This window comes from Balaenoptera ricei, chromosome 2, assembly GCF_028023285.1.
Source record: "Balaenoptera ricei isolate mBalRic1 chromosome 2, mBalRic1.hap2, whole genome shotgun sequence".
NCBI classification, from domain to species: domain Eukaryota; kingdom Metazoa; phylum Chordata; class Mammalia; order Artiodactyla; family Balaenopteridae; genus Balaenoptera; species Balaenoptera ricei.
The window spans coordinates 153,779,690-153,805,391 of NC_082640.1; the positions used below are offsets into that span (position 1 = coordinate 153,779,690).

Here is a 25,702-nt window from a genome sequence, read left to right on the forward strand (position 1 = left end):
GGCTTGCATACTGGGAATATTTACAGGAGAATCTGGCACATAATTTTCACTTCAGTCTTTCTGAGGAGTCAAAAAAAAGTCTATAAAGCTCACAGCATCAAGAATGTTATCAAACTGTAACAGGTGCTCCTTAAATGTTTGCTGTAAGCAGAGGAATTGAATTTTGACTTTGTTTACTGAATTTTTTTTTAATACTTCAAAAGCCATAACTGTCGAGAAATACCGGTGGCATCAGTGGTGAGTGATTTTATCCCATGCAGGCCTTTTGCTCAGTTTCACAACAGTTTCGCAAATTTATGACCCTTATGAGAAAAAAGATCAATACCTCACTGATCATGAAGGAGAGAACTAACTAAACTTACCCTGGTGACCTAAAAGTATCACTTTCAAATATGAGAACAAGATCACACCCAGCTCCAAATAACTTGAACAGATTGACAAAGACAATTGACCAGTTTATCCAAATGGATCTCTCCCCACAAAGACTCTTCATTAAAAATTGACAATTTCATCTACTCCCCATGCTGCCTTTGAGGTCAAGTGGTTATCGACTCATAACTGAAAATAGTTTGAGTCTCCCATTAGGCATAATTAGTTGAAAATTTTAAATGGCCGGGAAAAATATGAACGCAAACCATTTTTCATGTTTTCTAGTAAAACAAGACAAGCCATTACTTACGTGGATAATGCTCACTTAGTGGAAACCTACAGAGACGTGCTAAGCAGTACAGTTACTACTCAGCTGCCGTACTTGACCTAGCTACTTTTACATCAAGAACAGTGTAAATGGTTCAGGATTTTAAAAAATTCAAGTGCTAGTACTCTTGGCAAGAGTTGACCCCTGATTTGCCTCAAGGTGATAGTCAACTACTTTTCAACACATGATACTGATACCATACAGAGTGGGGTGTAATTGTGCCAATTTAGAGTCAAGAAGCCATCAAACCAAATGCAGTTTAATTCAGGTAAACACCTGTTGATAACAAGAAGCAATAAAGAAACTAATTCCAAGGACATAGACCTTGGTGAAATGCCAAATGGAAAATGGTGCTTTAAAAGGCAGTCTCTTAGAATGTAAGGAATAAAGTAAAACCTCAGATCAGGTATTCTAGACAAGATTAAGAGGAGACAGTTCAAACTATTGAAGAGAATGAATTTTTACTTAAGCACTTTGGAAGTATCCACTCCCCTTAAATGTAAGTTACGTATCTATTCATTAAAGGAAGCCGAAGCACTTGTACTTGGCAGATTACTGTATTAAACTTGAAAGTAATAAAAATGTTTTTAAAGATACTGTATGATGCAGACTTTTCACTACTTCAGATTAACCTCCTAACTGGTGAAGCTTCTTGGTACCTATTTGTCTCCATTAATCTTCATTCTAAAACCCAAAATTTCATGCCTTGATTTAATTCTTTTCCCATTGACATCTTTCTGTGTCCTTTAGAGAGCTCCTGTTCCTGTCCTTCAGCAAGCTCCTGCTCTGTGTCTATCTAAATGACATTTTTTTCCACAGAAAAGCTGTAATTTTACTTTTTTTTGTATGTGTGACTAATCTGTCCGAGTCCATGATTTCTTTTCTGCAACGTATAATACGAAGGCTTTTCAAAGCAAAACGATATTTTCAAAATTTTGCCCCCATCCCCACTTTAAGATGAGGCATGTTGTAGTGACAGATCACTTGAGATGTTTTTATAATCAGCTTGTCTAATAATTCGTATAGCCTTAAGCATGAAAAACCTTTGAAAACTAAAACTTGGTATAGGAATTCTAATAGCCAGGAACAAATATCAATTTTTATTCATTCCAAAGAATGAGTTGCTGACAGCATTTCAGAGAGCACCACCATGAGACTATAGTGTTTTATTTAGTATTACAACGTGGCCAGTTAGTGTGACAAGGGAAACCTACTTTGGTACCCAAGGAATGGCTGGTTGTGATGATGGGCAGAAGTCAAGATGCTGATGCCTAATGTCTATTCTAGCATTTCCATGTTAACTTTGAAGGTGGGGACGGAAATAGCACCACTACCGACTGTAATCTAAGGAACTTCACCAATCTCACTCCAAAGCAGTACAAAATAGAAAAAGCTAAAAGTCTTAACACATTCCCATTTTCCAGGAAATCCTGTGTCATCTATTAAGAGGGAGGAATCCTGATCCCGTTCCCTCAGGTCCTTGTCACGTTAGCTTTTTGATAGCTTCAATCCACTCTGAACGCTCAGCCTTGCTGCTGGCCTGGATATAATAGTGTGTGTCATCCTTAGTAATCACTTTGAAGAGATTTCCCTGGACATTCCCTTTAACCCCTAGGCAGGAAGAAAAAAAAAAATCAGCGAGTGAACATCCATGTCTGCTTTCAGCTGGGAGTAGCTGAAAGTCAACTGAGACACAGACAAAAACACATATCATGAAGTATTTCTTAGTATAAATGTGTATGGTTAGGAAATCCCACCAGATGTGTGCTTTCCTCTATTCCTCTGGTCCATCCCCTCTCCCTCACCTGTGCCTTAAGGCCTGCCAGTGCTATGTCTGGACGTTCTTGGAAGCCCTCTTGGCCTGCCCCCTATGCAAACCACAGGTCTACAGTCTAACTCACATCAAAGAGTCCAGTATGTTTATGTTAAAACCAGACACAGATGTGGGATTTGACTTGAATTGTTTAACTTCTTTGAACCTCAATCTCTACATCCATAAGTTAAGAATACTATCCTCCTACCTCAACTGTCTATTGTGAAATTAGTGTGGTAATAGTGTGTTGTCAATCCTTAAGCACTACTGTAAGCTACTGTTCTTAGGTGGAAGCCTATGGGCCAGTAAGCACAGAAAAGGATGGGAAAGAATATTAAAGACAAGGGTCATTTAGTTGTGTTGTTAACACACTAAGAACACCCCACTTGCCCTTTCTCTAATTGGCTTCAAAGCTCACACTATTCATCGTCTCGCTGAGAAAGCCCATCAGCCCTCACAGCTTAGTCCTTCATCAGCAGAGTGTTAACTGAGAGCACAGGAGGGAGGCCCCCGAGATCAGGCCAGGGCCAAAGTTGCCCCTTACCCATGGGAACGCCATTATCCTCCAGAGCAGATACGAGTGAACCACGAAGAGAAAACCCACCCACTGGCCGGTTCTCTTCCTGCAAAGGAAAGGAGACCTGATTAGGAACTGTGTGAAGGCACAAAAAAGAAGAGTCACCCTCTCATCTATAACCACCCGCAGTCAGCCTGCTAAAGTAGTCTGTGAGAGTCATTTGTAACAGCAGTTGAGGCTGAACTTGGACATCACATGGCAAGTTGTCTACACCAGCGAGGAAGTCTGGGCTTCTTCATTCCACAGCCAGCTGCGGCAGTGCCACCCCCCTCCCTGTCCCTCGGCCCTCCCTGTGGTCTAGCAGGGCCCCGGGGTGGGAGGCTCTTTCAACCTCCTTCAGTTTCTCAGCTTAGGGTGGGGTTCCTGACTGAAGCTCAGCAAGGGAGGAACGTCCATTCTTATTTCAAAAAACAAATGAATACATCTACCAAGACAAGGCTGAACAGGCTGACTAAAAGGACATTTTTCTTTTCTTCTGATTGGAATTCGATCAAACCCAGCATGCAGTAATACTTATTATCTGAAACTCAAGAATTATGGCTTAAATATTAAATGGTAAAAGAAACCTTTCAAAACGTTGGTGGGGACATGAGGTTGAGGGGGCAGAATGCATGGACTCTTTGGGTGGAAAGGGGTGAAAAGAGACTAGAAAGCACCAGTTAGGAGTCTCTTTATCAGCCCACCTCACCTTCCCTAGGCACACAGCCAGCTTTGGAGAAACTGAAAGACGCTTTTCCTCTCAAAACAATGTAGATCCACTGAGCAGGATCCACTGAGCAGGCAACAATGTGATGAAAGAAAGGAGTGATCAGACTGCGAGGGGTAGCCTGCACTGTGGAAGGAACGGCATAGTGGGTGGGAGTTATGGTAGGGATGCTGGGAGGAAGGGCGGAGGTGAAGCCAGCTGCCTGCCCTGCTCTGGAGAGACGTGTCTGGGAGCATGACAAGGCACTCACTTTGGAAGGGTCGTAGTAATGCAGAAAAGCGGGGTCCTTCCTCAGAACAAAGCGCCGCACCTTCCAGTTTTTCCTCTTGTGCCCCTGAGGCAAAGAGAGGGTGCAAGGCTCATCGGTGACAGTTCTCAGTCACTTCCTCCCACCTCCGTGCCTCCAGTGCGGAACCTCGAACCTCCCAGCCAGCCTGCTCCAACGAACAACTTTCTCAAAAGAGCCTGGAGACCTGGGGATTGCAGTGACGTGTCATGGGCTTCACGGCTCAGTGACACTTCACCAACAGCACTGTCACCTTTAGCCTAGTTGACACAGCCAAAGAGGGTCAGCACTGAAAGAAGGGGGGAGCACTGCCTGGACACCACTCAGGGCACACGGAGGACAGGGAGGTCACAGGTTTCAACTGGACCAAGAGCTCACAGGCAAACTTGAACCCAAGGGCACCAAATTTTAAGCGTCAACTTAGTCCGAAAACAAACCTATGCCTACAGGTATATATATGTGCACTTATATACAGTGAAAACCACTTTGGCATTCTACATCAGAAAAAGAGTAAGGCGTAGTAAACAAACTTATGGTTACCAAAGGGGAAAGGGGGTGGGGGAGGGATAAATTAGGAGTTGGGGATTAGCAGATACAAACTATCATATATAAAACAGATAAACAACAAGGTCCTACTGTATAGCACAGGGAACTATATTCAATATCCTGTAATAAACCATAATGGAAAAGAATAGGAAAAAGAATATGTATATATATATTTATAAATGAATCACTTTGCTGGACACCAAAAACTAACACAACCTCGTAAATCAACTCTACTGCAAAAAAAAAAAAAAAAGAGTAAGAAACAATCAATTATATGTTTAAATCTAAGCATGGAAGATACTGCCGTGCGTGTGACTGTGGCTTCACCCCTAGATCACAAAGCTTCCTTAGCCCTCTAGCCTGGAGCACCCCGAGTCCCTCCCACACCCTCCTCCTCTCCCAGGACCTCACTACCTCCCCTCACCAGACTCCCTTCAGGCCCAGCAGAAGCAGAGCCCTTGGAATAAACAGGCAGTTACATGGACGGTAAACAATCTAAGAGCAGAAGGGGATCCTGATACGCAAGAAGCAGGTGACAATGACAACGAGTGCTCCAAGAAGATGGGAACGGTGCTGAGCAGCGTTGTACAGATGCACACATTCACATGGCGTGTCAGGAGCGCACAGACACAAGAGGTGTGTAGGAGATTGGCTTACACCTCAGGTGCCGGGATGCGGCAGCTTGGTTTGCAGGCACAGGTGGACATGCCGCAGGTGTGACTGTGACCCGGCTGTCCCCGCTTAACGTAGCCGCTCTCCCAACATGGTAGGAGCAGTGGCCATGGTCAGTTTTTAAACACGGAGATTACACTGTAGAATTTCACCTTCAACCTACTGAAGTAGGTGGAGAAAATACTTCTCAAGGGGGCAGGCAGAGTCCCACAAAAGCAGGCAGAGACCCCAGGAAGCCTCAGGGAGCAGAAAGCCAGCAAAGGCAAAATGCCAACCAGTAGGCAATGCCCTTCCAGACAAATAAGTGAACTGGGCAGTGACATAGGCATTGTTTTCTAATGCTGCGATAACTACTTGTGTGCACTTTTCCCGGAACACCCCCTTGTCTGGGGCTCGTGCATGCGCGAGTGGACACGTGCATGCCCCTTGATTTGCTCCTGGTGGCTACCACTGGACCCTGACTTTAGCAGGTTCTGCTGATAATTAGTGCCCCTGGCAGTCTCAGCCCTTCCCGCCCTTTGTGGGGATTCCTGCCTCCCCCAAGCTTGAGAACTGCCCATCTGCTCCCCCCTCCAAGGCGGCCATACCTGCTTGGCCAGATAGCCTTGCTTTACCACTGTGCCACTTAACTCCACGGTGCTGAGACTGATTTCTTCCTTGGAGCTTATCTTCCTCTTGGAGCTCTCAGCCTAGCGGGAAGGAGAGAGCAAGAACTCTGTCACCGAAAGGTCCTAGTTCTAGGCTGTGGAGGCTACCGCGGGGGAAAGGAAAAGCCTCCATACAGAAAACCCACTCCACCTGGGGTGAAGCTGTTCCCCCAGCCTTGGCCTCTCACCCGTGACTGTGGACCCCTGCCCCCCCCCACCCTGTTGCCTCTTCCTCTCTCTGCCCCTGTGGCAACAGGAACCCACTCCTTAACTTACAAAAGTGTACAGGGCCATGGAGTCATCCAGGAACTGCTCAGCCAGATCCCCAGAGCGAATGGCTCCCGTGCTTCGGGTGCCTACCGGCCTAAGGAAGTTCTCCTCCATGAGCATGGAGGCCAGGGTCACAGCCTCCAGACGGCTGGCTGCAAAGTTGTTGGAGATGAGCCAGTCCACCAGGGAGGAGCCTGCATCAGGGCAAAGGCAGCGCCCGTCAGATGACAGGCTCCAGACCAGCTTCCTCAGGGTGCTTGGCTGTGACCTCATTGACCCTGACCTCTTGGGCAGCCTGGCATAGCCTTGGGGCTCTGCCCTAGAGCAGACCGAAGGCCCCACCTGCTGCTCAGAGCTGTGGCCGCACTCACATGTGGCCATCTCAGGCCAGCCCCTTGGCTGGCAGGCAGCTCTGGCCTCAACACAAGCCGGTCAAGCACACTGAGTCCCGGATCACCAAGCCCCAGGTTTCCAGTGCCTGGCCCAGCCCCCGAGAGGGGAGGCTCACCTATGAAGGTCTTTTTGTAGGTACTTCCCTGCTCCATGTTGGGGCTTGGCCGGATTCCGCTGCTGCTGTCATGCATCTTGTCCACGATGCGACTACACGGAAGGAAGGCAAAGGAGAGGGACCCTTGTCACACTGACAGGTATGAGGGAGGGTCCAAGAGTCGTTGCTAAGGGTATAAAGCACATGGCACATGGCATGATACACATCGCAAAAAAAGGGGTATTCCCTTATGCATCAGAATTTGAGAGGTAGGATTTGGGGACGTTTCTTTTTCTTCTTGCTCATCTAAATGTTCTAATATTTCTAGACTAGACAGGTATTACTTTTGTAGTAGAACTAATGAGCTGTGGCATTTAATTTAGAAACAAAAGAATGTTCAGTAATGATTCTCTATGATCTACTGCATAAAGTTCAAACTCCTCCAGCTACTTCTCAAAGTCACCCATCACTTGAACCCACACCCATCTGCCACTGGTCCTCCTTGCACTCACCATGGTTCAGCCGCACCCTAGATGCACAATCAAGATCCCAGAGCCTGGTATGGAGCTTTTTGGTAGTTTTGCTGCCTGGAAGGTTAGGGGGTATTTCCTGCAGATGGGCTGATGTAAGAGATTCCATGATGGGAACTCCTTTCATCCGTCCCTACTTTAGAGTATCACCTCCACTACTGTTTTCCTTCTGTTCTGTGGGATGATTCCTGCCACCAATGGAAGATCTTTTCTCATTCTCTGTTTATGTACTTGGGCTGGAAAGCCCCTGAGATGAGACTTTGTTTATTCTCATTTGCATCTCCTGAGCACCTAGAGCAATGTATGGCATGCAGTAGGCACTCAATAACTGTTTCCTGAATGAATGAATAAATGAATGAATGGATGAATGGATGAAGAATCCCACAGAGCAAGAATGCAACCGCTACCAGAACACATCGTTCTTGCCCCCAGGCTGCAAACAAGACTAATGACTTGGGTGAGCAGAGATTCCTGGGGAGCTGTCACATAGCCCTGAGCACCCTGGCTGAAACTGAAGAGAGGGTGTCAAGACACTGAGGGGGGCAGGAGCAGCAGAGGCCCCAAGAGGTTCCCAGGGCAGGTAGGTAGGGCCACTCCCAGGCAGAGAAAACAATGTAAACAGGACAGTGACAGTGAAAGGCCCTGAAGCACAATGGTGGTACCAGTCAGGCCAGGGTAACAGCCACAGGCCGCTCCCCCCGCCAAACCCCACCCCAACCCTGCATCCCCGCTGCACACAGACAGAAGAGTCTGCAGCCAAGCCAGGTAGGGCAAGGGCAGGGCCCAGGCACTCACTGCAGGCTGATGTGAGGGGGCAGCTTGAAGGAGTTCTTCATTATGTGGAGCTGTTGGACCTTCCCCGGCTGCCCCGCGTGAATAGCTCCTGTTATCTCAAAGGCCCAGGCGTCCCTCTCCTCTCGAGAACAGGCCTCCAGGAAGTACTCCGTGGATGTTTGAGTCTTCAGCTTAATGAGGAGCTGTGGGAAGACAGCCAGTCAGACCAAGCAGGCAAGAGAATGCTGGCTGGGCAGCTAAAATGACAGAACCGAGGCGAATCTGGGAGGCCACGTGGTCCAGTGACTGCCAAATGCCCGACCACTCAACCACACCCCAGCTGGTGGTCTTTAAAAGATTTGCTTGTACACCTCCAGTGACGGGGAGCTCACCACCTTTCCCCTTTGGACAGACTCATTAGCATAGGGTCTGCTTCCTGGGCACTTGGTCTCTCTGCTCCTGATTCTGCCTTCTAGAACCACATAGATTGAGCTCACCTCCTATGACAGCCCCTGTGCTGAAGTGGGAAATGCACAGGCTTCCAGGTCAGACTGATATGGATACTCAGCTATGGACGTTTGGGCACGTTAAAGGACCCACTGACTCTCAGTTCCTTCACCTGTCATATGAGGCTATTAATGCCTACCTTGAAGGAACTGTTAGTTCTGCTCCTCTTCATCCTCTTTCTAATCGGGTCTAATCATCCCAAGTCTTTCACACGTTCCTCATATGATACTGTTTAAACTTTCTCAACCAGTTTATGCCCTGCTAAATGTTCTGCAGTTGGTTCAACATTCTCATAAAATATGACCCTCGGAATGGAACAAACTGCTCCAGGGAAGGTCTGGGGGTACAAGGCAGCACGGGCTTGAGGTTTCATTAGCAGTGGCATCTTCAGGGCTTGATGCTCTGTACAGTCAGCTGAGAGTCTTTTTCAGGTGGGCCACATCTCCTCCATCTTTTAAATGGGCATTTAGGGGTTTTTTTCAGACATTGTGAGATTTTGCATTTTGATCCTACTAAATGTCATCTGAGTAGACTGGGCTCACAACTTCTGTTGGAAAACAGAAGGATTCTGTCTCATTCTGGTTCTGTTTTCCAATGTATTAGCTCCCACCTTGCTTTGCTTGCAAACTTCATCAATTCCTTCACCTAAACAGCAAAAATGGATAAGACAAGGTGGGCTCACGGTCCCAAAGAGTACCATGAAGCCGTTCCTCCAAGTTAACATGGATTCACTCATCAACATCGTGGAAGGATGAGTTCAACCAGCACCCTGTCGGTCTGTAGTTTGCCATTTTAATGAAAAGATCTCAGGAGAGACTATAAAGTTCCACATGAAATCCAGACACACTTTTTTATAGCTTCCCTAATTAAAAATAAATTAACCACACACACACACACACACACACACACACACACACACACAGATGATACACTTTATAACTTGTTCTTAGTGAACCTACTGACTCCTCTTGGCTTATTCCCTCTCAAGTAGTCATGAACTGGCAGATGACAACTTTCTCTGTTTGAGAATTTTACGTAGAATTAGGAAGAAGTTCACAGCTCCAGCTAGCAACTTGTCTCCTTTTTTGAAACACAGAACAAAGTTTTCCTATCACCAGCCTGTTCTACGAGCACTTCTGCTCGCCACTGTTCCTTAAAGACTATGAAATGGTATCAGGTCAACAAGTTAACCTATAGGGGAGGAGGAGTCAAGATGGTGGAGTAGGAAGAGGTGGAGTTCATGTCTCCTCACAACTAGGGCCCCTACCAGGCACTGGTCAGGGACCTTGGAAACCTAAAGGGACGGGAGGAATCCCCGAGCAACCGGGTAGGATGTTGGGGGGAAGGGGGAGGGGAGGAAAAGTGGATGCGGGATGGGACTGGCACCCCTGAGGGGCGGCTGGGGGAAGGGAGGGGTTCTCAAGATTGGAGGAGCCCACCCATGGAGCAGGGATTAGCAGGGATGGGGAGAGACCTTTGGGGTATTGGGGGATCAGAGGGGAATGAGGCTAGTGTCTCCCCTGCCTGCTCAAGCCCCAGAGAGCCTGCTGGGGCCCTGGGCCTAAACCTCAGTCCTCCGGGACCCCCTCCAGCCATGCTGCACCTAAGCTCCACCCCCCACCAAGGCCTTTTCCAGGCTTCTTTTTTTTTTGGCTGTTGTTGTGGTTCTGTTTTTGCCTTGTGGTTGTTTCATTTATATTTTTATTTTTCCTAATACATTTTTAATTTTTCTAATTTTATTTTATTTTTTATTACTGTTTTGCTTTTTTTTTTTTTTTTGCCTGCACTGCGCGGCTTGAGGGATCTTGATTCCCAGGTGAGGGGTTGGGCCTGAGCTCCTGTGGTGGAAGCACTAAGCCCAAACCGCTGGACTAACAGAGAACCTAAGACTCCAGGGAATATTAATTGTTGTGAGATCTCCTGGAGGTCCTCATCTTGGCACCAAGACCCAGCTCTATCCAACTGCCTGCAAACTCCAGTACTGGACGCCTCAGGCCAAACAAACAGTAAGACAGGAACACAGCCCCACCCATCAAAAAAAAAAAATGAGACAACAAAAAAATATGTTACAGATGAAGGAGCAAGGTAAAAACCTACAAGACCAAATAAATGAAGAGGAAATAGGCAACCTACCTGAAAAAGAATTCAGAGTAATGATAGTAAAGATGATCTGAAATCTCGGAAATCCAATAGAGCCACAGATTGAGAAAATACAAGAAATGTTTAACAAGGACCTAGAAGAACTAAAGACCAAACAAACAGTGATGAACAACACAATAACTGAAATGAAAAATACACTAGAAGGAATCAATAGCAGAATAACTGAAGCAGAAGAATGAATAAGTGAACTGGAAGATAAAATGGCGGAAATAACTGCTGAGGAGCAGAATACAGAAAAACGAATGAAAAGAAGTGAGGACAGTCTCAGAGACCTCTGGGACAACATTAAACGCACCAACATACAAATTATAGGGGTACCAGAAGAAGAGAAAGAGAAAGGGTCTGAGAAAATATTTGAAGAGATTAGAGTCAAAAACTTCCTTAACATGGGAAAGGAAATAGCCACCCAAGTCCAGGAAGTGCAGAGAGTCCCATACAGGATAAACCCAAGGAGAAACACACCAAGACACATATCACTCAAACTAACAAAAATTAAATTCAAAGAAAAAATATTAAAAGAAGCAAGGGAAAAGCAACAAATAACATACCAGGGAATCCCCAAAAGGTTATCATCTGGTTTTTCAGCAGAAACTCTGCAGGCCAGAAGGGAGTGGCAGGATATATTTAAAGTGATGAAAGGGAAAAACCTACAACCAAGATTACTCTACCCAGCAAGGATCTTATTCAGATTCAACAGAAAAATCAAAAGCTTTACAGACAAGCAAAAGCAAAGAGAATTCAGCACCACCAAACCAGCTTTATAGCAAAGGAACTTCTCTAGGAGGGAAACACAAGAGAAGAAAGAGACCCACAAAAACAAACCCAAAGCAATTAAGAAAATGGTAATAGGAACATACGTATCAATAATTACCTTGAATGTAAATGGATTAAATGCTCCAACCAAAAGACACAGACTGGCTGAATGGATACAAAAACAAGACCCATACATAGGCTGTCTACAAGAGACCCACTTCAGACCTATAGACACATACAGACTGAAAGTGAGGGGATGGAAAAAGATATACCATGCAAATGGAAATCAAAAGAAAGCTGGAGTAGCAATACTAATATCAGATAAAATAGACTTTAAAATAAAGACTGTTACAAGAGATAAGGAAGGACACTACATAATGATCAAGGGATCAATCCAAGAAGATATCACAATTGTAAATATTTATGCACCCAACATAGGAGCACCTCAATACATAGGGCAAATGCTAACAGCCATAAAAGGGGAAATCGACAGTAACACAATAATAGTGGGGGACTTCAACACTTCACTTACACCAATGGACAGATCATCCAGACAGAAAATAAATAAGGAAACACAAGCTTTAAATGACACAATAGACCAGATAGATTTAATTGATATTTATAGGACACTCCACTCAAAAGCAGCAAAATACACTTTCTTCTCAAGTACACATGGAACATTCTCCAAGATAGATCACATCCTGGGTCACAAATCAAGCCTCGGAAAATTTAAGAAAACTGAAATCGTATCAAGCATCTTTTCTGACCACAATGCTATGAGATTAGAAGTCAATTACAGGAAAAATACTGCAAAAAACACAAACACATGGAGGCTAAACAATACACTACTAAATAACCAAGAGATCACTGAAGAAGTCAAAGAGGAAATAAAAAAATACATAGAAACAAATGACAATGAAAACACAACAACCCAAAACCTATGGGATGCAGCAAAAGCAGTTCTAAGAGGGAAGTTTATAGCAATTCAATCTCACCTCAGGAAATAAGAAAAATCTCAAATAAACAATCTAACAATTTAACAATCTAACAATCTAAACAATCTAACCTTACACCTAAAGCAACTAGAGAGAGAAGAACAAAAAAAACCCAAAGTTAGTAGAAGGAAAGAAATCATAAAGATCAGAGCAGAAATAAATGAAATAGAAACGAAGAAACCTATAGCAAAGATCAAAAAACTTGGTTCTTTGAGAAGATAAACAAAATTGATAAACCTTTAGCCAGACTCATCAAGAAAAAAAAATGAGAGGTTTCAAATCAATAAAATTAGAAATGAAAAAGGAGAAATTACAACTGACACCACAGAAATACAAAGGATCATAAAAGACTACTACAAGCAACTATATGCCAATAATATAGACAACCTGGAAGACATGGAGAAATTCTTGGAAAGGTACAACTTTACAAGATTGAACGAGGAAGAATTAGAAAATATAAACAGACCAATCACAAGTAATGAAATTGAAACTGTAATTTTAAAATCTCCCAGCAAATAAAAGTCCAGGACCAGATGGCTTCACAGACTAATTCTATCAAACATTTAGAGAAGAGCTAACACCTATACTTCTCAAACTCTTCCAAAAAATTGCAGAGGGAGGAACACTCCCAAACTCGTTCTACGAGGCCACCATCACCCTGATACCGAAACAAGATAAAGATATCACACACAAAAAAGAAAATTATAGACCAATATCACTGATGAATATAGATGCAAAAATCCTCAACAAAATTCTAGCAAACAGAAACCAACAACACATTAAAAGGATCATACACCATGATCAAGAGGGATTTATCTCAGGGATGCAAGGATTCTTCAATATATGCAAATCAATCAATGTAATACACCATATTAACAAATTAAAGAATAAAAACCATAGGATCATCTCAATAGATGCAGAAAAAGCTTTTGACAAAATTCAACAACAATTTATGATAAACTCTCTAGAAAGTGGGCATAGAGGGAACCTACCTTAACATAATAAAGGCCATATATGACAAACCCACAGCAAACATCATTCTCAATGGAGAAAAACTGAAAGCGTTCCCCCTAGGATCAGGAACAAGACAAGGCTGTCCACTCTCGCCACTCTTATTCAACATAGTTTTGGAAGTCCTAGCCATGGCAATCAGAGAAGAAACAGAAATAAAAGGAATACAAATTGGAAAAGAAGAAGTAAAACCATCACTGTTTGCAGATGACATGATACTATACATAGAAAATCCTAAAGATGCCACCAGAAAACCACTAGAGCTAATCAATGAATTTGGTAGAGTTGCAGGATACAAAATTAATGCACAGAAATCTCTTGCATTCCTAAACACTAACAATGAAAGATCAGAAAGAGAAATTAAGGAAACAACCCCATTTTCCATTGCAATAAAAAGAATAAAATACCTAGGAATAAACCTACCTAACAACACAAAAGACCTGTATTCAGAAAACTATAAAACACGGATGAAAGAAATCAAAGATGACACAAACAGATGCAGAGATATACCGTGTTCTTGGATTGGAAGAATCAATATTGTGAAAATGACAATACTACCCAAAGCAATCTACAGATTCAATGCAATCCCTATCAAATTACCAATGACATTTTTCACAGAATTAGAACAAAAAATTTTACACTTTGTATGGAAACACAAAAGACCTCGAATAGCCAAAGCAATCTTGAGAAAGAAAAATGGAGCTGGAGGAATCAGGCTCCCCGACTTCAGACTATACTACAAAGCTACAGTAATCAAGACAGTATGGTACTGGTGCAAAAACAGAAATATAGATCAATGGTACAGGATAGAAAGCCAAGAGATAAACCCACACACCTAAGGTCAACTAATCTATGACAAAGGAGGCAAGAATATACAATGGAGAAAAGACAGTCTGTTTGCTGGGAAAACTGGACAGCTACATGTAAAAGAATGAAATTAGGACCCTACCTAACACCATACACAAGAATAAACTCAAAATGGATTAAAGACCTAAATGTAAGGCTGGGCACTATAAAACTCTTAGAGGAAAACATAGGAAGAACACTCTGTGACATAAATCACAGCAAGATCCTTTTTGACCCAGTTCCTAGAGTAATGAAAATAAAAACAAAAATAAACAAATGGGACCAAATTAAACTTAAAAGCTTTTGCACAGCAAAGGAAACCATAAACAAGATGAAAAGACAACCTTCAGAATGGGAGAAAATATTTGCAAATGAAGCAACTGACAAAGGATTAATCTCCAAAATATACAAACAGCTCATGCAGCTCAATATCAGAAAAACAAACAAACAAATCCAAAAATGGGCAGAAGACCTAAATAGACATTTCTCCAAAGAAGACATACAGATGGCCAAGAGGCACATGAAAAATGCTCAACATCACCAATTATTAGAGAAATGCAAATCAAAACTACAATGAGGTATCACCTCACACCAGTCAGAATGGCCATCACCAAAAAATCTACAAACAGTAAATGTTGGAGAGGGTGTGGAGAAAAGGGAACCCTCTTGCACTGTTGGTGGGAATGTAAATTCATACAGCCACTATGGAGAACAGTATGGACGTTCATTAAAAAACTAAAAATAGAACTACCATATGACTCAGCAATCCCACTGCTGGGCTTATACCCTGAGAAAACCATAATTCAAAAGACACATGTACCCCAGTGTTTATTGCAGCACTATTTACAATAGCCAGGACATGCAAGCAACCTAAATGTCTATCAACAGATGAATGGATAAAGAAGATGTGGTACGTACATACAATGGAATATTACTCAGCCATAAAAAGGAACAAAATTGGGTCATTTGTAGAGATGTGGATAGACCTAGAGTCTGTCATACAGAGTGAAATAAGTCAGAAAGAGAAAAACAAATATCATATATTAACGCATATATGTGGAATCTAGAATAGAGACACAGACGTAGAGATCAGACATGTGGACAAGGGGTGGGAAGGGGAGAGTGAGATGAACTGGGAGATTAGGATTGACATATGTACACCACCATGTGTAAAATAGATAGCTATTGGGAACATGCTATAAAGCACAGCAAGCTCAGCTCGGTGTTCTGTGACGACCTAGATGGGTGGGATGGGGGGTGGGTGGGAGAGAGGTCCAAGAGGGAGGGGATATATGTACACATATAACTGATTCACTTCGTCATACAGCAGAAACTAACACAACACTGTAAAGCAACTATACTCCAATTTTAAAAAATTACCACCCCCCCAAGAAAAAGTTAACCTACAAGTTCCAAGGTTTAATTTACTGAGACCCAGAGTCTTAAATGCACCTAGAAAACTAGGTTGTCTTCTTAAAACTGTCTCACTTATCTGTAAATCTTTCTTTTTTATTAAGCATTTATTCAACAAACATTTACTAAGCATCTGCTATGTGCCCAGACATTGTGTCTGGTCTGATGATCCTACAAGGAAGAAGATGCAGACCCAAGTCTTTCACCAGGCTCAGCACTCCCCAGCAGTCCCATTCCACCCCCACGGAGAGCTACGCCATCTCTTTTAATCAGTGGCATTTCCAGGTTTGCAGTGGAAATTACAGAATGACATTTCACTTTTGCAGCCTCTTAGGCTGGAATGATATTCAATGCCTCCCTCTCCCTTGCCCTCAACATCCAGTCAACGATGTCCTGTCAATGTTTCCTTCATAATGTTTCCTCATGTTCATCCCTTCTTTCTGCCTCATTTCATGCCTGATTATTTTAACAGCTCCTTTTGTTTTCTATTTGAGAAAAATTTTAAACTATAAAAGAGTACAAAACAAACACCAGTAAACCCATGACCCAGAACTCACTGTCATTAATATTTTCTTATACTTAGAAGATTCATCAATTTGTCTAGAAGAGCCAAAGAAGAAAAACATGATAAGAAAGAAGAAAATGGTAAGATCCCTTCTTTATGGAACTAGTTATCTTATTAGGAACTGAGCTTAGGTCCTCATTTTGGTCTTCCTAAGAGAGTTTTCACCAGCCCCTTCTCTCAGTCAAGACCTTCAATGGCTCCCTATTACCTGTACCTGGCCCCAGCCAATCTCCCACCACTCCTTCAGTGAACATACCCTTTGGCCACAGTGGCCATCCTCATCTCCAAATTTATCCCTAACTGTCCCTTCACTTTTACCCAAGACCTTCTACCTGCCTGGAACCTCTGCCTCTTTCCTCTTTCAGATCTTTGCCCAAACCTCTATCCCTCTCACAGCTGTACCTGAGCAGACAGCCTATGATGGCGTTTTCCTCCCCTTCAGCAATACAGTGTTCTCTGCGGCTAATAATGTTTGTACCAACATTTGGAACTCTGAATGTTTTTCTGTTAATCACTTGCTTTCATAATAAGATCATTAACTGAAAGAAGCAATCTTACCATTTTCTTCCCTGACACCTCCAAGCCCAGCAAATTTCTTGGCACTTAATGGGCCCTCAGTAAATGATTAATTCAGATTCTTTTTTGATGGTAGAGTTGAAGCTGCCCCAGACTTTTGGAACACATACCCCTCGGGGGATGAAAGTCATCCTATTGAACCCCAAGTAGCAGTAATTATTCACACTTATGTAGTGTCTCCTAGCCTACAAGGTGTTTTGACCCACCATTACCTTCATGATCCTCATCACAGCCGTGAGAGAGAGTCAGGTGTCATTATTTTATCCCATTTTATAGATGAGGGACTAAGGCTCGAAGAGATGCAGTTACTTGCCCAAGGTCACATGCCTGGTACGTGATGCAGCCAGGATTTGAGTCTAGGTTTTTCAGTAACTCAGCTCTTCCCATGGCCCACACCACCTTCACCAAAGAGGCCAGAGACGGGAGGGTCCAGGGAGTGGGAGGGAGGAGCTGGGAAGTGGGGGCCTTCACTTACTGGTCGGTTTTCATACTCCAGGCAGGGGCAGGTAATGGTGCAGCCATCCAGAAGGATGCGGCCCTTGGGAGGGATCACTTTCCGACCCCCCTCGAGCTTGTAGTACAGCAGCGTGTTCTGCTGAAGGATGAACCATCGCACCTTCCAGTTGTGGACAATGTGACCCTGAGGACAGACAGGAGAACCCTGAGGTGAGGTGGCCGAGGGGACAACGTGGTGTCCAGGGAGAGGTGGCCCATGGCACAGGTGACCAGACTGTGCCATGGGATCAACTCTCCAATAAGGGGACAGCATTATCTCTCTTTTTTAGCTTAATTTTATTTTTTTACTTTGAAATAGTTTCAGTTCAGAGAAAAGCTGAAGAAAATTATAAACTTTTTTACAAAAGTGTTTAAGAGTTAGTTTTTAACGTGATGAAGCTCCAATCACTTCTCAGTATTTTATTGTGTAACTCCTACCAAAAAATAAAAAGGGTATTTCCAACATAACCACAATACAATCATCAACATTAGGAAATTTACATGAATATATTATTTTCCATCTGTTCCACAAACTCCATTCAAGTTTCACCAATTACCCCAATAATGTCCTTAATAGCCAAAGGATCCAGTTCAGAATCATGTTTTATTTTCATTTTCATGAAGAAAGCATGAGCTTTGGATCTCTTTGTCATCTCTTTTGAGTGTGTAACAAAGACCTTTGGCATTGACTTTCTAGTTCCCATTTGTTCTTTTTTTCTGGTTATAAGCCTTGAAAGAAACTGCAAAGTCAACAGAAGAAAAGATCCTGCTGCTAGGAGACAGCCATTGTTAACATTTTGTATTTCCTTCCAGTCTTTTTCCCTTTTAGTTTTTACTTTCTAGTTTTTTTAAAAATCAGGATATTACATATATGAGTTTTATTTTCTAGTTTTTCTTTTGCTGACTTTGCCAAGCATCTTCTCACACCATTAAATTTCTTTAAAACATGTCTTTTAATGACCACTAGGTGGATGCATCATTTCCTTGTCCATCTCCTGTTGTTTGTAACTGAGGTTGTTTCTTTTCTTCACTATTATAAACAACTCTGCAATGAATATCCTTGCACATAAATTTTGATCTGCATCTCTTAATTTTTTTTCCTTAGGATATACTCCAAAAAAAGAATATTGCTACTTGAAGAGTGTGGGCAATTTGTAAAGTTGAAGCCACAAATTGTTAAGGACCCTAACATTTTTACCTAGCCTGCTGTGACAGGCCTAAAAGGCAGGGGAGTTTGGGGGGCTCTCAGGTGGGTCATGCAGCCAGTGGACAGGATAGTCAGGTGAAGGCAGAGAGTCCGTTTCTAGAACAGAATAGTGGATGGGAGAATGTCTGCTGAAGAATCAGAATGAAATGATTTTGTATACGCTCATGAAAGTGACTTTCTTGGCATGTTTCCCAGAGCAGAGCCCAATTAGGGCTGGATTCTAACCAAGAGAGATGCACTTTATCTGAATCACTGTCCCCGATTCACTGGTTTCCTGACCCAGCATTTATTAATTTCAAAGGCCCCTTCAGTTCTCACATCTGTGGTGCTGCAATTCTGTTCCACGCTCAGCGTGCGTGTACTGACTGTGTTAGGGAACCGAAAATTGTCGAAGGAGTTGACTGTGTGAGCACTGGTCTACACCAGACCACATAGCCCAGACTCAAGTCCCCTCGCCCAACAATCCCTGCAGAGGGGGTCCTGGCGCAGCATTAGCAGTAAAGGCAGTTGCTGGCACACAGGTGTGGCTCCGGCATGGGGGCCGGTGTGAGGCAGAGAAGGGGAGGGGGCAAAATAGTCTTAAACCTTAAAACATAGGTGTTCTGAGCTGAATTATCCCCCCCTCCCCATTCATATGTTGAAGCCCTAACCCCCTACTACCTTAGAATGTGACTGTATTTGGAGACAGGGCCTTTAAAGGGGTGATTAGGTTAAATAAGGCCATTAGTTGGGCCTTAATCCAATCTGACTGGGGTCTTCATGAGGAGAGGAAATTTGGACACGCAGATGTCAGGGAGGCATGCACACAGAGGAAAGGCCATGTGAGCACACAGCAAGAGGTGCCATGTACAAGCCGAGGAGAGAGGTCTCAGAGGAAACCAAACCTGCCAACAACTTGACCTTAGACTCCGACCTCCAGAACTGTGAGACAATAAATCTCTGTTGTTTAGGTGGTCCTGTCTGTGGTAGTTATAGCAGCCCTAATAAACTAAAACAACCGGAAAGGAGAAAGGGGCCTGGAGATGTTAGGGAGAGAAGTGTAACCGACAGAAGTTGAGCAGAACAAACCAATAGAGATAGGGCTACGTTTCCTGGACAAAATGCTACACTTCGCAGAATCGATGGCAGGAAGGAACAGGGAGGTGGCCGGGTTGCTGCCAGTCCTGTGCATGGGGCACTGATGCATGTTTCGCAGCCACCAAGGTGGCAGGATAGTGGTGGAAGGACAGGTTCTTCTGACACCCAGTCCCCAGAGTTACCAGGGACAAGTGGCAAACAGTGTCGGCAGTGACGTTTCCACAAGAAACGTCTGGTGGTGCTGTTGGATATTTTTGTCTGGCTGCATCATCTCTGGCTGTATGGTACCTGGCCCTCCCAAATATTCCTGAGTTATTTGATATTTATTATTCTCTCTGAAATCCCTTCTGTTGAAACTTGCTAGAGTGGACCATGTTATGAGCAGCTAAGAATCCAGACTGACAGCAAAGGAGAGCAATCCAAGAAAGGCTGATGAGATAGAATCTACTATGTAGGTAGAAAACTCGGAACAGCTGGTGACTTCACTGTGGCCGGAGGGGAGTCCCTGAAGACATTTAAGCAGAAGGATGACAAGCGTAGGTTCTCATGTTAAAAAGATCAACCGACCACAACGGGGCAGAACAGCTGAGTAAGGTCGGCCAGACCGGAGCGGCCAGCTCAGCTGGTGGTTACTGTAATAATCCACAAAATGGGAAGGAAAGCCCCATTATCCCTGCTTCTCAGATAAGCTTCGCCATAATCAGAGGGCGTAAGGGACTCATCCAAAATCAGCAGGCAAATGGTGTCAGAGGCCAAAAATACAGTGGTATAAGCTGAAAAAGAACCCAGGCTTCCCTTCACCTGGGAATCTTCCTCCCTCTCCAGGCTCCTTGTCTGTAAGTGGCTGACTGGGACCAGAGGCCAGTTGGACCACGAATGGCTTAGAGCCCCCTTAGGGGGAAGGAGGAGAGTCCATATGCTGGGATGTAACCCTAGGACTGGGCTTAAGAAGCACAGAATGGGAATTCCCTGGTGGTGCAGTGGTTAAGAATCCGCCTGCCAATGCAGGAGACACGGGTTCGAGCCCTGGTCTGGGAAGATCCCACATGCCGCAGAGCAACTAAGCCCGTGCGCCACAACTACTGAGCCTGTGCTCTAGAGCCCACGAGCCACAACTGCTGAGCCCACGTGCCACAACTACTGAAGCCCGCGTGCCTAGAGCCCGTGCTCCGCAACAAAGAGAAGCCACCACAATAAGAAGCCCGCGCACCGCAATGAAGAGTAGCCCCCACTAGCTGCTCTCTGCAACTAGAGAAAGCTGGCGCACAGCAACAAAGACCCAACGCAGCCAAAAATAAAAATAAAATAAATAAATTAATTTAAAAAAAAGAAGCACAGAATGTTACAGCTGGAGGACCCTTTGAAAAAGCCTATACTATACTCCCTAACTTTAATGATGAGGAAACTGAGGCCCAGAAAGGTCTTGCCCAAGACCCTACAACCCCAAAGAAGCAGAGATGGTATTTGTTGTGGGTTGAATTATGTCCCCCCAAAAGAAACACTGAAGTCTTAACCCCATGGAACTGTGAATGTGATCTTATTTGGAAATAGGGTCTTTGCAGATGTAATCAGGTTAAGATGAAGTCATACTACATTAGGGTGGCCCTAAGAACACTAATATGATTGGTGTCCTTATATGAAGAGGAAAATTTGGACACTGAAAGACACACAGGGAGAAGATAGTCATGTGATGATGGAGGCAGAGATAGAATGATGCATCTACAAGTCAAGGAACAGCAAGGAGTGCCTGTGTGAGATAACAGAAAATGCAATATATTGCTCTCTGCCCCCAGTTCTTGGTACAGAGCTCCTGAACCCCCTGTAATTTCCTGGGTGACAGGAGTATCTTTTGTGCTAATGAGGCAACTCTGGGTGGGCTCCTGGGTGAGGGCTGGTCACTGGAAAGACCACACCATGATTAGAAGCTTGGAATTTTCAGCGCCCCCCTCCCATTCTCTTGAGAAAAGAGAAGGGCTGAAAATGGAGTTAACAATCTATCATGCTTACATGATGACGCCTCCATAAGATACCAGAAATATGGGATTTGGAGAGTTTCCAGGTTGGGGGACACACAGGGGTGCTGGGAGAGTGGTACACTCGGAGAGGGCACAGAAGCTCTGGGCCCCTTCCCACATACCTTGCCCTACACATCTCTGCCATCTGGATGCTCATTTCTTTCCTTTATCACATGCTTTAATAAGCTGGTAAACATAAGTTAAGTGTTTCCCTGGAACCTCTGATCTATAGCCAGTTGGTCAGAGCACAGGTGACAACCGGGGCTTTTGACTGGTGTCTGAAGTGTGTGTGTGTGTTGGGGCACGGGGGAGGGCTGGGCAAGCAGTCTTGTAGGACTGAGCTCTTATGCTGTGGGATCTAACGCTGTCTCTGAGTAGATAGCGTCAGCACTGAGTTAAATTGTAGGACACACACCGGGTGTTGCAGAGAATTGCTTGGTGTAGGGAAAAACCTCCACACATTTGGTGACCAGAAGAGTCAGAAGTGAAGTGTTCTGTGTAAAAGTAAAGAAACCCCACAGGATAGAGAAACACACAGTGGGGAAGAACTAGGTTTTTCCTACACAGGAAGGAAAAATCTGCGTGTTTCCTTTACAGCCTGCGAGTACAAGAAACAAAAGCGACAAGGAAGGATTCTCCCCTGCAGGTTTCAGAGAGAGTATGGCCCTGCGAACACCTTGATGTGAGACCTTTAGCTTTCGAAACTTCTTCTAGCCTTCTTGCTTTTTTCTTCCAAGCAAATTTTTTTCCTTACTCATACCATTTATATTTTTACTCTTTGGATTATAATATTATAAACATTTTTAACATCTGCATAACTGTAATTCACTTGTAATCATTTGTTTATTTGGGGGGACATATAGGTAGTTTCCAGTTTTTTCACTACAGAAATAACACTTTGTTCCTAAAGCTTGTATGGCATTTCCTGGGGATAGAGTCCTACAAATGAAATTTCTAGGCCAAAGCGTGTTGACACTGCCATGTCATTTTCTGAGTGTTGTTTCTGAGGTACGAGCCAGGCAGCAATGCCTGATTCAGTGCTTCAGCTGCTTCTTAAAGCACAAGCAGTCCAACCCACACAGATCCGCCTTCCTTCCCCCTCACCCTCCTTCTAAAGCCAGGCCAAGTGAGCACTCTGCATTTCTGTCGGGAGCTTTGCTTCTTTCTTGTCTGGGCTGGATTAAGAGCCAAATCCATCATGCTCCTGCCCGTCTCCTGCTTTGCCCTCACTGGTGATGACTGTTCTGTACTCTGGGTTTCCAGCTTGGGCCCTGCCCCACTTCTGGACCGTAAACCCCCCCTGAATCTGTGGAATCCCACCGTCGAAGCCCTGCACCTTCTCCAGTGGCCATGGGGGCTGCTGTTGCCATCCAGGAGGAGAGGGGAAATGGGGGAGAGGGAAAGCCCGACTGATCAGGAGGCAGGGGCTGTTAGCAGGGGCAGGGGCCCCAGGGGCCCCATCCCCGCCTTGTAGGAAAGGGTGTGGCTTCCGCTTGCCTCAGGGTCAGGCTCCAGCTCCAAACTCTTGTCTTTGGGTTTGGCTGGAATGTGCTTTAGGTATTTCAGCCAAGGCCCTCGGTGGGCTTTTGGGGCCAGACCTGGTTGACTGTCCTCACTTCCCTGTACCCTGTACTCCCTTAGCTGCCACCCTGGAATGGGTGGCCCATCCGGAAGAGAACTCACATCCTCCCTTCCCTCCAGCCCTCCCCTGACTCTGCGTGGTGGCGGTGTTGGTGGGGAATCATGTAAGGTAACCCCCAGGAACAAGGGGACGCCCCAAAGGGCCCCTCTGCGCGGGCTTGTCCTCAACAGGCCCCTACCAGGGCTCGGCTATCCCAGCAATCAACAATGCCCACCAAAACCCCCTGCCCAAACCCCTCTCCCTCTCACCTTATAAGCTGCAGGAAAAGTTCCCCATAGGTGGTCTCTCTAAGGTGCAGCTGCCTCCACAAACTGTGAGCGACCAACCTATCACTTTAATCCCAGTGGCATGAAACAGGCGTGGAATTTTGTACCTGCTTGTATCCACTCTGACCCTTGATCCGGCACAGCCTCCTACACCTCCTCCTGCTTACAGTTTTGAGCAAACAACACACCCGCCCTCCTATGTCAAATAATGTGTAAAATAACATGGCTGCATTTCCTATTGAACAGAAAGTGACTTTGAGACCTCAGGGTTGATCTGGTGGCCAGGGGAGGCCGAATCCCTTCACCCCTCTTCATCCATCCCCCTCCCAAAGCTGTAAACTCAGAAGAGCCAAAAGGCTCATCCCCAGATTTTATGCTCTGCTGTTAGGGTTAGCATAAATGTTTAGCGTGAACATCAATGTTAAAAGAACTTTTAAAAATCTAATTTCCTCTTGCAGCTGCATTTTCATTCATGTTCTACCTTGATCCTATATGTTGAGTTTTTGTGTGGACTCTTGCTTGCTGTGGGAAAGGCCACACGGGGTGATGTGGAAGAAACGAGGATGGAGGTGCCAGTCCCGGCTGTTATTAGCCCTGGGGCTCTAGGCAAGCGATCTCATCTTTCTACCCCTGTTTCCTCATCTGTAATACAGGAATAACAATACCCACCCTGCAGTGGGACAGAAAACGGTTTGGGGGCTTCCCTGGTGGCACAGTGGTTGAGAATCTGCCTGCCAATGCAGGGGACACGGGTTCGAGCCCTGGCCTGGGAAGATCCCACATGCCGCGGAGCAACTAGGCCCGTGAGCCACAACTACTGAGCCTGTGCGTCTGGAGCCTGTGCTCCGCAACAAGAGAGGCCGCGACAGTGAGAGGCCCGCGCACCGCAATGAAGAGTGGCTCCCGCTCGCCACAACCAGAGAAAGCCCTCGCACAGAAACGAAGACCCAACACAGCCAAAAAAATAAATAAATAAAATTAATTAATAAATACAAAAAAAAAATTAAAAAAAAAAGAAAAGAAAAAGAAAACGGTTTGGAGTCAGCCTGAGTGGGTTTGATCGTGTTTCATCACCCACTAGTCCAGATCCTGAGCTACTTAACCTCTTTGAGCTTCGTTTTCCCCTTGAAGAAAGGGGGGGTGGTGGTTATGTGGGACCACCAACCTGTCAGACTGTTGGGAGGATTAAAGGAGACAACGTCCAGGACTGGTGCACAGTAGGGGCTTAAGAAACATAAGCTTCCTCCTCGCTCACGGGTTATTGTGAAGAATATAGGAGACGATGCATTAACTGGACGGGCGCTGGGGACTACCGAACACACTTTCGTTGTTTTAATACATCATATTTAAATCCTATACGCTTCGTATTTTAGTAAGTTGTTTTAATTAAGCTGTCCACTACGAGTAGCCGCCCCCTGCACCCCACACGCCCTAGCCAAGCGGGATTCTCCTCCTCGCCTGTGCCCTGGCCCCTCTTTTCTATCTAAAGCTCACCCCCAACCACCGTCCACCCGGCTCTCCCCACTACACGCGCCTCCTCCCAGCGTGGCCCCAGGCCGCCCGATCGCGGCTCAGGTGAGCCGGCGCCCGCCGCGGGCCCGCCCCGGGCCGTGTCCAGAGAGGCTCCGTTGCGCTCACCCTCTTGACGAGGAAGCCCTCCTTGAGCACGCCGTCCTCCATGTCGCCGCCGACGCGCCCTCCTCGGTGCGCCGTCCCGCGCCTCCCGCTCCTCCGCGCGCAGCTCGGCGCGCGCTGCGCCCAGGAAGCGCCTCTGATCCGGCGCCGGCGCCGCCCCGCTGGCCCGCGCCCAGAGCCCGAGGCCGCGGGGCCTCCCGGGCAGGAAGTCAGTCCTGGACAGGATTTCTGACGTGGTCTCCCCGCAGAAGGTGCCCTAGGGTCCGTGGTTAGTCCTCAGGGGAGTCCCGCCGCCGTGTCGCCTCCCGGAGCCTCCCCCGCCCAGGCTCTCTCCATCCAGATTCCCCCAGCGCGCTCTGCCCCTCTGACTCTTCCCGTCTTTGCCCATCTTCCTCCACTCCCGGCCTTAACCAGGTACTTGCCTGGCACTTAGTATATTGCCGTTGACTAATACTTAACGGAATTAAGCTGAACCGAAAGGATTTCAAAGATTTGGGGTCATTCCTGAGCTCCATGGAAATGGGGGTGGGAGAG

General features: G+C 45.3%; 1 protein-coding gene across 1 annotated transcript; it reads right to left on the reverse strand.

Moving 5' to 3' along the window:
* Positions 1-1,830: 1,830 nt before the first annotated feature.
* Positions 1,831-25,291, reverse strand: PLEK2 (pleckstrin 2). Its single transcript, XM_059914477.1, has 9 exons — positions 25,172-25,291; positions 17,307-17,471; positions 8,027-8,208; positions 6,723-6,814; positions 6,221-6,408; positions 5,885-5,986; positions 4,044-4,127; positions 3,055-3,133; positions 1,831-2,308 (listed from the first exon to the last, which is right to left on the reverse strand). Exons 1-9 carry the CDS (start codon positions 25,211-25,213, stop codon positions 2,181-2,183), a joined length of 1,062 nt encoding a protein of 353 aa, XP_059770460.1. The 5' UTR covers positions 25,214-25,291; the 3' UTR covers positions 1,831-2,180.
* Between the last annotated feature and the right edge of the window lie 411 nt (positions 25,292-25,702).

Excerpts from the sequence above, each read along its gene's own strand:
- PLEK2 (XM_059914477.1), bottom strand. The coding sequence starts at position 25,213 with ATGGAGGACGGCGTGCTCAAGGAGGGCTTCCTCGTCAAGAGG. Across the intron at positions 6,815-8,026 it reads CCCCCTCACATCAGCCTGCA|TCGCATCGTGGACAAGATGC; the intron begins GTGAGTGCCTGG and ends CCTTCCGTGTAG. Across the intron at positions 3,134-4,043 it reads ATTACTACGACCCTTCCAAA|GAAGAGAACCGGCCAGTGGG; the intron begins GTGAGTGCCTTG and ends TTTCCTTTGCAG.